Source organism: Thunnus albacares, chromosome 18, assembly GCF_914725855.1.
Source record: "Thunnus albacares chromosome 18, fThuAlb1.1, whole genome shotgun sequence".
NCBI classification, from domain to species: domain Eukaryota; kingdom Metazoa; phylum Chordata; class Actinopteri; order Scombriformes; family Scombridae; genus Thunnus; species Thunnus albacares.
The window spans coordinates 25,215,784-25,226,896 of NC_058123.1; the positions used below are offsets into that span (position 1 = coordinate 25,215,784).

The window sequence follows — 11,113 nt, forward strand, 5'->3', positions numbered from 1 at the left end:
TAATTGGCTATTTACTGTGTGTCTTCAAAATAAACATTTCCAAGGATACCATATCAAAGCAGTAACAGGTTGTCTATAATATATGTGATAATGTAGATGAGGTTGAGAGTCTCCTGATATATGACACCTCAAGGTGCATTATTGTGCATATAACATGGTTACTTATCAATGAAAAACAAGAGCGGCTGTGTTTTATCCGTCCAGAGGCTGATGTTTTTCACATTTTCATACTGGTTTTATACTTTAACTTTGGCTTTTTTTAACCATTTGTTACCATGATTCTCTTTTTGCAGCACAGACTCAGCTGCTTCTTTTTCCTTTTTTTGGATACCCACTGCTGATTGGCCAACAGATATGGTGGGCACATCCTTAGAAAGTCTGGAAACGACACTTCAGATATTTTCAGAGACAAAAAAAGAAAAAGAAATCACAACTCTGATCTTTTACCAAATTCTAGAGATAACTCTCACCTCTACTCGCCCTACAGAATTTGATTTGGTATCAACTGAAAGATCATCTGCATTTTTTTTAAAACACTGCTTGTTCAAGTGTGTTAGGAGCGCTACATTATTCATAAAAATAATGAGAATAGCTTGTTTGCAACCTGCAATTTCAATATGTTGCCAGATAACATATGTAGTCAGTTTAAACTGTGTCTATTTTAGTAGTGAGTTAATTGGCAATGTAGTGTGAAGCATATGCATTGTTGCTATGGTTGCATGCAGTATAATACTGCATATCTTGTTCACTGAATTAGGGATTGAGGTAAAAAAAAAAAAAAAAGGAAAAGAAAAATCAGTAAAAATCAATAAATCATATCAATATATTTTTTAAGCTATATAAAAATATAGAAATGTGAAAAACAAATCGTTTCTGGATTAATACTGCAGCAATAAATTGGTCAATCCACAGAATTTTAATAGTTTTGATGTTTTAGGTCGGTTATTAAGCCAAACTGCCAAACATTTGCTAGTTCCATATTATGAAATGTGGGAATTTGCTGATTTCCTCCGTTTTATATCAGTGTAACTTTAATATTTTTTAGGTTTTGGACTGTAGGTCACACAAAACAATCAGTGTGAGGAAGTCACCTTGGAGTCTCCTTTTTTCTGGCATTTTATAGATTAAACAATCAATTTGTTAATTAAGAAATAATCAAGAGATTGTTTAGTTGTTGTGAGTCGCAGCCCTAATCTGAATAAAAGATCAATAGAATGTCCAGCTTTGGCCACTTGTTTTTGTTTTATTTTTTTCCTACAATCTGTCCTGATATATCTGTCCCTCAAGACATTCGTGCGAGAGCGCAGAAGCACACTTTTTATGGGAGTCGAAGAAAGTTAGAGAGATCAAGATAACTGAGGAAACACAGACAGAAGAGCATGAGAGACACAGATGAAGAGAAAGACAGAGTTTTGGTCAGTTGAGTTCAGACACAGAGACTGAGACAGTGAGTTCTCCTGTCTGTTCCAGCCACCGTCAGGGTGTGGGGTAAGTTACTTGATACCCGCTGACACAGACAGAAGCAGCGTGATTGACACCGCTTCTCTCTTCATTTATTTCCTCCCTCCGCCGCTTCACTTCCAATATTCCTCTCATGGTGAATTTTTAAAGATGATTTTTATCTCTTCTCACAGCCGCACAGCATCTGATAAAGTGCCTTTTGAAATAAGAGCCTGAGTCATGGGCGACAGTGGAAACACTGACATGGTTTACTTTTATCACGAACTCACCGCTGGCCCAGAATCCATCACACAGAGCATCTTGGTAAAAGGAAAAAGAAGTGTCTGTGGACAAACTATGGACACTTCTGTGCACACATGCACATACTAGGAAAACCACAACCACATACAGTACATGCATGCATATATAGCCAACACACAGTCACGAAAATCTAGACATACTCGAGGTTGTGTGTGTGTGTGTGTGGTCAGATCGAGAGCAGTTTGAGAGGTTTGGCAGGCAGCAGGAAATGACAGAGGTCAGCGTATTGAGGCCTATGAGGAAGAAGAAAAGAGAAAATCTATTGTGGGATGAAGATAAGGCCAGACAAAACATCAAAATATTCATGACACAAGTGCAGGAAGAAGTTGAAGTCATTCGTCACAGCTGGAGACACGCTCAGTGCTCTTGTAGCAACTCGGTCCCCAGCACTACTTGAAAACTAATTAGTTTTGTTAGCTCCACTAAACAATCACAGTAGCCAAAAAAAAATGTTTTAATCTTTGCTTTTCACAATCAGGAAACAGAGGAAATTAGATTCTGTAGGTGTGCATAACAGCATGTCACACATCTGCAGAAATGACTGCCTATGGCCAAATTAGACTTAGAAATATGAGGGTGACATTGAGTTATTTCATATCATCAAATATGGAGCAGAAACGTTTATTACATCAGGATGAGAGGGAAGTTCAGAAGGCAAGATAAAGCTCTTCAGAATCTATTTAAAGGAGATAAGTGTGGAATCCCTCAGCTGAGGAAACAATCGACCTTGTCAGATTGCTCATTTCTGCTGCTTAGCTGATGTCTATGAATGATGGTAGATTTTACAGAGTGAAGAGGTTGCACGTGAAGCTGTGATGTAATGGAGGATGTTAAGTAGGTTTGCAGAACTAGGGACAGAAAGTTGACTGTTACATCGGGATCAGACTAACCGGTATTCCAGATTACACAATCATAGAGTCATCAATTCTTGCTGTGACTTGGCCAAGAGACATGGCAGACTACAACGACCGATGATAGCTTGAAGTCTTTAACCCCTTGTGGCATACATAGGTGACTATGAGAGCACAGAGCGAACAAGCGGAAATGTCAGGAAACACAGTCACTGTCAAACTAGGTGAGAAAAGATTAAATCTGACATGTTAGTTTCTTTGTCAGGACATTGTGAGGCATTACAGATACTTGTCTTCCACTTGTTGCACCCAGTATTACTGATATACAGTATGTACTGATATAGACAATCTGATCACATACTGATTTAACAATACCTGTGATTTTGGTTCTTCAAGATTATTTTTGGATACAAAAACATGACTTGAAAAGGTGTTTGGGCTGGGAGATTTTGGACATGTAATGTTGTTGTCTACATCTTGGTTCAGTAGGGCTGGTGTCATTTTTTGATACTTGGCTGATACAGCATCTGGATGTCAGTATCATTCCCAAAACAATATTTTTTTTGATACCTTGATAGCTTTTTAAAATACCTTACCTTGAGGAATATTAATACCTTTTTATACAGAACCCTTTATTTTATTTATCAAAAGAAGCCAAAGTTCTCAAATGTTAAACATTGTAAAACATAAGCAGGCATACCAGAACTTTGCCTAAATAAAATACAGTTTAACATTTGCAGTTTGGATAGGTTTTCTACTGGTCCGTTATGAATTGGATGGAAAAGAAGACCTCTGGGCTAGACACACAGGGAAAAGGGTTATTATACAATGTGTAAATTAAAATTTCTTCTGTTATAAATGAATGACTTCACAACTTTCAAATACTGATAGTAGCACTGACTGCTGCAGGAGCTGCAGTCAGCAGAAACTAGTACAAATTTAAGAACAGTTCTCAATAACCATCAGTTATAGCTTCTCAGAATGGCTGCATAATCAAAAGTATAAGTGCACAGACAAAAAAAGTTTTATGATAATATTGGTCTCAATAATGAATAAACCTGATATGATGTGTCAAATAAAAATCAGTAGTGTAGTAATGATGGTGATATACATGTTAGTCTATAATTATGCAACCTGAGATTCAATCAAGGAAAGTATTTTGAAATGGAGAAGTGTAAGTAACGTGTTTAAAAGGTTTTGTTCTTAACTCTGTGTGATGTCTTCACAGCGTCCATCACTGATGACAAGGGAAGAAGGAGCTGCCTTCGACTCAAAGTCTTCGTCAGGCCTCAGAGTGAGTTGCAGATTGTTGTGTCTACTCTGCCAGTTTTTCATTCTGCTGTGCACCAGCTTGTGATCGAGTGACGTTTGACTTCACTAATCTTCACATCCCTTTCTCTCCTCTTTGTTTTTTGAAGACAATTGTGTGAAAAACTCTGGGAGCTCACAGGAAGGGGTTGAGTTTGACGAGAACAGTCACAACTCCCTAGAACCCAGAGGTTGGTGGGAATATACATTACATTGTGTGTGTGTGTGTGTGTGTGTGTTACAGACAGAAGGATAGGCTCAATACAGATTATCCTGAATTTAACTTTCCCATAACCGCTTCATCTGCTCATAATATTGACTTTCTTTTCATTTCCTTCAGAATTCTTTCATTTTGTACATTACAGAGAGTTAAAGTGTTGAAAAATCAAATAATGTCCCTGTCTCAATTCCATACTACACACTCAATCTAACCAGGTGTTAAGTATTTAGTTTGTTCACAGTGAAAAATAGATTAAATTAGATGTCATTATGTTGTGGTGTTTATGTTATAAAACAGTAATGTATAAATACTGGCAAAACAAGATTTTTTGTGACAAAAAATATAATATTTATCTATCAACAAAAGTAGCACACTAAGTAATTTAGGTATAAATTTACAGACATATAAAAACGCTTATCAATTGTATGTCCCAGACTGTCAAGGTTAATATTGTAGCTTTCTGCAGGTTAGTCACCTCTACAAGTCAATGGCTTTGACATTATCAGCTGATAAATAGCATATTGATAAACCCATAATCCCTCTGTCCCTAGTGTGTGTGAAGATTTGTATTTCTGTACATAGTTTGTGTTTTTGTCTAGGATTTTGCATGTACACCATGGCCAGTTTAATATGCTAGGGAGCTCCAGGGGAAAATGAGCTGTGGGCTCCTGTTGATGCCCTTTAGTGGTAATTTGGTGAAAGTACTTTTTTTTGCCAAGAGTTAGATGAGAGGATGGATACCACTCTCATTAAGTATGCAGCTACTACCAGCAATGGGTTAGCTTAGCTTAGTATAAATACTGGAAACAGAGGGAAACAGCTAGCCTGGTACTATCTAAACACACAAAAAAATGAATTAACATGTTGTATCTTATTGTTTAATACATACAAAAACCAAAGTGTAAAAATGAGAACTTGTGGTTTTATGGGGGATAATGTGATGGACTATTTCTTGACAGACCACAGTGGCTTCCTGGAGTCTCTGGTGTTTGTCTGACATCCTCATTGTGACAACACGGCTCCAGGGCATCACTGCACCCTGCTAAGAAATAGTTCCGTTGCATAACCCCCAACAACTTATTGCTGCTTCCAGTCTTTATGTTAAGCTAACGGTCTTCTGGCTATATAGCTTCATATTACAGTTGACACAACGTCTGGGTGCATCTTTTAAGTTTGTGAAGGGGGTGTGTAATGCTAATACTGGGTGTATATTTGCAGTTGATCTAATGATCACAAACCACCTGATAAACACTTAATATTTGGCCTTTAGAGCTCCTGAAATTGGGGCTTTGCTTGGGTGGTAATCCAGCCTTGTTCTATATGTTTGTATTTACCTGTGTTCTTTTATTACTGCCTGCACCATTATGCACCAGTACCAGACTGTGACAAACACTGTTCAGTGTCTGATTTCCCCACAAAGAAAACAAAACCTTCACTTCATTTCATATATTTCCACCGTTTTGCCTGAGATTACTGATTATTTTCATTTCTTTCCCTTCAGATGACATCAGTCACGAGTCGCCCGAGCCGTCACGAAGGGATGTGAACTCTGCTGGTCGGCGCCAGACTTCAGTCCTCCTGCTCAGCTTCGCTCTCATACTCCTGGCTGCCATCTTGTCTTTATAGCGCCCAGTCTGAAGAATCCCCCAGGAATGGACTGTCCTGATTGGACCACAGGCCGCCCTACCCTGCAACCCCTCCCCTCAAGGAGCACTTTTTAAAAAAAAAAAAAGAAAAACACTGACAATTTCTCTTGGCGAAAAGAGAGAGGAAGGGACTTTGACACTGAAGCCTTCGTTGATTTTTGTGACTTTCGAAAACTAGTGTGATTCTTGACTTTGCGGCCGGTGCTGATGGTCGAGGCGCCCTGAGGTGAAAGAGGCGGAGTCTCTTACCTGTTTGCCTCGCTACTGTTCACAGTATGCAGATGTTAAACATTTATTTGCGTTAAAGACAAGCACACATACATGCTTTTAAACATATACAAACACAAGACACAAACAACACAATCAGCACACTCTTTAGCTTGAAAGGCAAAGAAGCACAGCAGGATCCCTCAAAGTTTACAGACTTTGAACATTTTTTGTGTTCAGGAACATCACGTAATCCCCGACATGTAACATGATTAAATCTCACGTCAAAGTAGAAGAGGTTTCAAAGAAGATCTGGGAGCGACACATCACACACGTAAAAAAAAAAAACAAAACAGGATGTTGTTGCTAGGAGACTGATGCCAAGGGTATGAGGGTAAGGGGCGAGACTTTGATGACTTAACCTTTCTCTCAGGTTAAAAAGGATGCATCGTCTCAGACAGTGGAGGACCCTCGTTGAGAATAAAATAAGTAAATTTAAAGAAGCACTCATCTTTTAGTATCGGGATAGGGACGATTTAATGATCGATTAATGTTTTTGTTTTTTAATAAATCACGTAATTCAATTGTAGCAGCCAACACGGGTGTACAGTAAAATATTTGAACGGAGCGTAGAAGTGGATATGGTATTTTGCCAGGCAAAATGTATTTTCCTATTTATTGTGAAGTCCTCGTGTTTTTTTCTGTTCTGGTTTAGTCTGTAAGTACGGTAGAAAGGCAATAAAAAAACACCCACACTTACCCATCCAGTTAGCTCATATTACACACAGTTCATTTGATACAATCATACGAAAACACTGAGTACAGTTTATGTATCTGTCTGTCGCTGAATTAAGTGAATGGTTTTTAATTGTTTTTAACAAAGTCCAGGAAGAAAAAAAAGTCTGATGTGCTATCAGGGTGTAGAAATCATAGAATATTTGTGTTTCAAATTTGTTATTAACGAATGTCACAAATGTAGTTTTACTATTACACTATTGCTTTTGTGAATCACTGTCATAACACAACTATTGTATATAGAGGCAAATTTCCTACAAAAGTTCAGGGATGTGTCCATGCCTAATTTTAGTCTCTTTTTTAATCAGGGGGTGTTACTCCTCCCCTGAAAAAGCAGCACAAGTTTTCTGTGGCTAAAGATGTTTCAGTGAGACAGTGACCGAGTTACAGAGCAGGTGGTAGTAGTGTGTGTGTGTAGGGCAAGCGGGGGTTTGTGTGTGATTCAGTTGCCCTCTTTGATGCCGTGTAAAGTGGCGTCTGTACAGAAAATACACCGGGGGCACCCTCCTACCAGTTATTTCTGGAATGAAAAATCGACCACCGGGAGAGATGGAATAAACAGAACGAGGTGTCTTGTTCTCTTGGGGCAAACTGAAACTCTACCACTGGTGGACCTGAGAGGGAAAAGAGAAGGAGAGTGAGATGTGAGGATTTGTAGTGCTCCTGCTGAGATCAATAGTCGTGTTCTTCTCCATTTTTTTTTGTTGCAAAGCAGGAACATGTGGTAAACATATCCTTTCCACCCATCACTCTCAGCAGCACAGATACTTTCACGTTCACTCACTGCCAAATGAAACCACAGCTGAAAATGAACACCTGTAGTACCTGCTCATTGGTACAGTATAATAGAGTATTAGGGCCACACTTGGGGGAAGAAAAAAAAAAACAGAGATTGAGATTCAAGTTGTTATTTTGAGGAAAAAAGTAAATGCCATGAGAATAAAGTCATCATTTTGAAAAGAGTCATAGTAGGAAAAAACTGTAACTGTACATGTTTTGAAAAAAGAAAAAGCCAGGATGTTGTGGGAGTAAAATTATAATTTTACAAGAGGCAGTATATAACGGGAAAAAAGTTACAATAATGAGAAAGTCATAATATTAGTGTACAAGAAAAAAATCAAAAATATAATGACAATAAAGTTCTAATTAAACAGTATGAGAAAAAATTTAATAATTTTATAAATCAAAGTTTTCTCAAAATATTACAACGTTTCTCTTGAATTCTCAGATATACATACTAGTCAAAACACACATCATGGACACACTTTCATTCAAGGGAATGGAAGGTGTGTCCAACCTTTGACTTGTACTCTGTATATATATATATATTCCCTTTAACTCTGTCCCTAGTACTCCGTCATAGTACAGAGACTGCCCGTGTCAGAGAGGACCATTTTTCATACATGACCCCCTTAAAGGATCAATCTAGCGATTCAGTATTGCACTTTCATAAAGTTGGGGGAGTCACAAGAGACAGATTTAAAAAAAGAATGGTCATTATTGAAGCAGTAGAGGCTGAGATATCTTGACTATATGAAGTACAGGTTTAACCTTCGAAAACCCTGGATCCTACAATTCCCATAATGCAACTCAATAATGTCTTTTAAAGGACCGTATCAGCCTGGTAAATGCCCATATCTTTCAAACTCCCCCCTTCCAGTTTGTTACACAGACTTTTTGTTATGAAGTTGTAGTCTTCAGTAACTCTGACAATATGATCAGACTTTAGAAAGCTGCCTGCAGAGCCGCAGAAGACTTTATAAAACTGTTCTCACAGGCTGAGTAGTTCTCTCTGTGGCGAATAAACACAAGTTCATGTGTAAAATCTGTGCAATGCCCCTTTAAATAGTAATTCATGCTGTTAATATACAAATAATTTCTTCAAATGACAGAATTCTTGACTGATACTTATGTCATTCAAAGGGAATGAATTAGTAGCATTATTAATCCCTCGGTATTCCTTCTATGGATTTTTCCTTATGTCGCATTAATGAATTCCTTTGAATCACTAAATTTGTGTAACATAATCTCAGATTACTTCATTTGCTCCCCTCCCTTCTCTATTGTGGACAGCAGGTTATCACCTTGTTGTGTTTCACAGACAAAATCCTAAGAACATTCATGTATCTCAGTGCGAAATCAAACAAATTACGACTCTGAGGGAGGGACTTATCAAAAACCTTTTCCTCCTGACACCAACTGTACAGTACCAGCCTCTGTACATTTGAGTTCAGTCCACTGTCACTGAAATCATCACCTCCAGCCACGCCACAATGAGAAAAACCAATCAGTTAGTTTTGTGGATACTGTGTATCCAACAATTAGTCTGTTGTAACATACAGTGTTAGATACTTTCTCTTTTTTTCACACCTCTTTTGAAGGGCGATTAGCAAGAAAAAAAAAGTCAACATTTGATATAAAAAAAAATGCTTTATTTCATTTTATATGTCTTTTATATGAAACAGAAAAAAACAGGATCAACATTGCACCCTCTATCTGTAAATCTGTGCAGACGTGGCACATATCAAACATGCAGTGTGGTCGGGTTACAATCATGAATCAAAGGGCCTGAAGGAAGAACAGATGGATTTTTAAAGACGACGCTCTTGCTCATTGTATTGTTGCATCCAAAGTGTCTTTAAGGTGCAGGATGTTCTTGTATTCGGTTTGTTTCAGTTAGCGGTCCTTCGCTAATCTTCACCTCCAGCTGTTTCCGTGCCGAGCTGCGGTGAAGATCGCCGTGACGACGGCGTCGCAGGATTCAGGAGACGCGATTGACTTTTATCGGTGTTGAAGCTCGATGTGTTTGTTTGTTGCAGCGGACAAAAGTCTGTTTTCCATGTCGAATTCTGATGTTCTCATGTCTTTTGAACAAACTGCTACGAGGAGGGCAGGTTCTAAGGAGTCTTCTTCTTCTTCTTCACCTGATTTTGGTACCATGTAGCCTGAAGCTAACACCACTGTGTCCCTGGTTTGCAGTGTCTGTTCTCCATCCTTTGTATCTTAAAAAAAAAAAAAAGAAAAAGAAAAAAAGGATGTGTGCTTTTGTCAGTGCATCTAGCATTGGGAAGGTTTTTGTTACTTTAGCCACAACTGTGTTTTTTTCCCAAACTAGACATGGATGTGCCACAAAACTGCACATTTCTTTTAACATTGTAGTAACTGTACCTTGTGCCTATATGAGCCCCATCCTCTCCTGTACTCATCTAAACTATTCTAATGTCTGTTTTCCTGCTCAATCCCTCACTAGATTTTTCTACAAAAAGGCCATTTGTTTGTAAATACACGTGTTGGAGCAGCTATGACTAACTAAAACAAACAACAAAAAAAGATTTAATAAATATTTCTTTGTCGTTGTAATTATCGTGTCTGATTTGTATTAACTGCTATGCAAATGAGTGACAGTTTCTGAAATGGAAAGAACATCAAAAAGGCGTGGAGGCTTCATCGGAGCAGCTTGAGTGAGCCCTGCCTGTTTGTCTTGGTTGTCACTCAATTCATAATCACACAGGCTGAGTCCAGGGGAAGTGGGTGAACAGCTGTTTCTCTATAATCTGGAGGTAATTCACAGACTGAAAAAACAAAAAACAGAAACAGCTTCAATTAATCTTGCGGGAATGTGCAGCACTTCAGGGAGCAGCGCCAAGAAAACTCTTGTCTCACACGCTCTTTTGCTCCTCGCTCCGCTCTGCCTCTCCTGCTGTCTGCTTCAATTTCTCACTCTCTGTATTTCTCAGCCTTTGTCTCAGACATTCTTTTCCTCCCTCTGTCTCTCCAGTGACTTTGCCACCTTTCACATCACATGTGATGCACAAGATGTTTAGACCGTGTTGTCACATACATGCTGGGACATTTCCAGAAAAAGACTGCTCTTTGGTCAAATGTAGAGACTTTTTTTTATTAACAGTCATAAAGGTGCAGTTATAAATCTGTCTCTTGTGGCTTTATGGAAGTATTGCACTTCCATAAAGCCACAAGAGACAGATTTATAAAGGAATGGTTCAAATCGAAGCAGCAGAGGCTAAGATATCCTGTGATTCATTCTCCCAAAACACTACATCCTACATTTCCCACAATGCAGCTTGAAGATGGAAAGAAAGAAAGATTACTCAAGTTACTTTGCGACTGCAGCTATGCTCTGTTAGGAACATGGAGTAAATTGTATTTTTCCACTGTGAACAATGATGGAAGAGCGTTGTGAAAAGAAGCTGCTGGTGACCTTCTCCACTCTTTCATAACTCCTGAAGACACCCACCACCACCCTCCATCTTGGTCCTAAGGGGGCTGTCCATGTGTCTATTCTCAGACGACCCTGTGGTCAGGTG

At 38.6% G+C, this 11,113-nt stretch overlaps 1 protein-coding gene across 1 annotated transcript in view; it reads left to right on the forward strand.

The window, feature by feature from the left end:
- LOC122968400 (ephrin-A5b-like) overlaps positions 1–10,077 on the forward strand; it is a 76,676-nt gene extending 66,599 nt beyond the window's left edge. Inside the window, exons 3-5 of the mRNA XM_044333594.1 lie at positions 3,841–3,906; positions 4,031–4,111; positions 5,642–10,077. Of these exons, the coding sequence (XP_044189529.1) occupies positions 3,841–3,906; positions 4,031–4,111; positions 5,642–5,766 (272 nt within the window). The 3' untranslated portion in view covers positions 5,767–10,077. The remainder of the gene's footprint in view (positions 1–3,840; positions 3,907–4,030; positions 4,112–5,641) is intronic.
- The last annotated feature ends 1,036 nt before the right edge of the window (positions 10,078–11,113 follow it).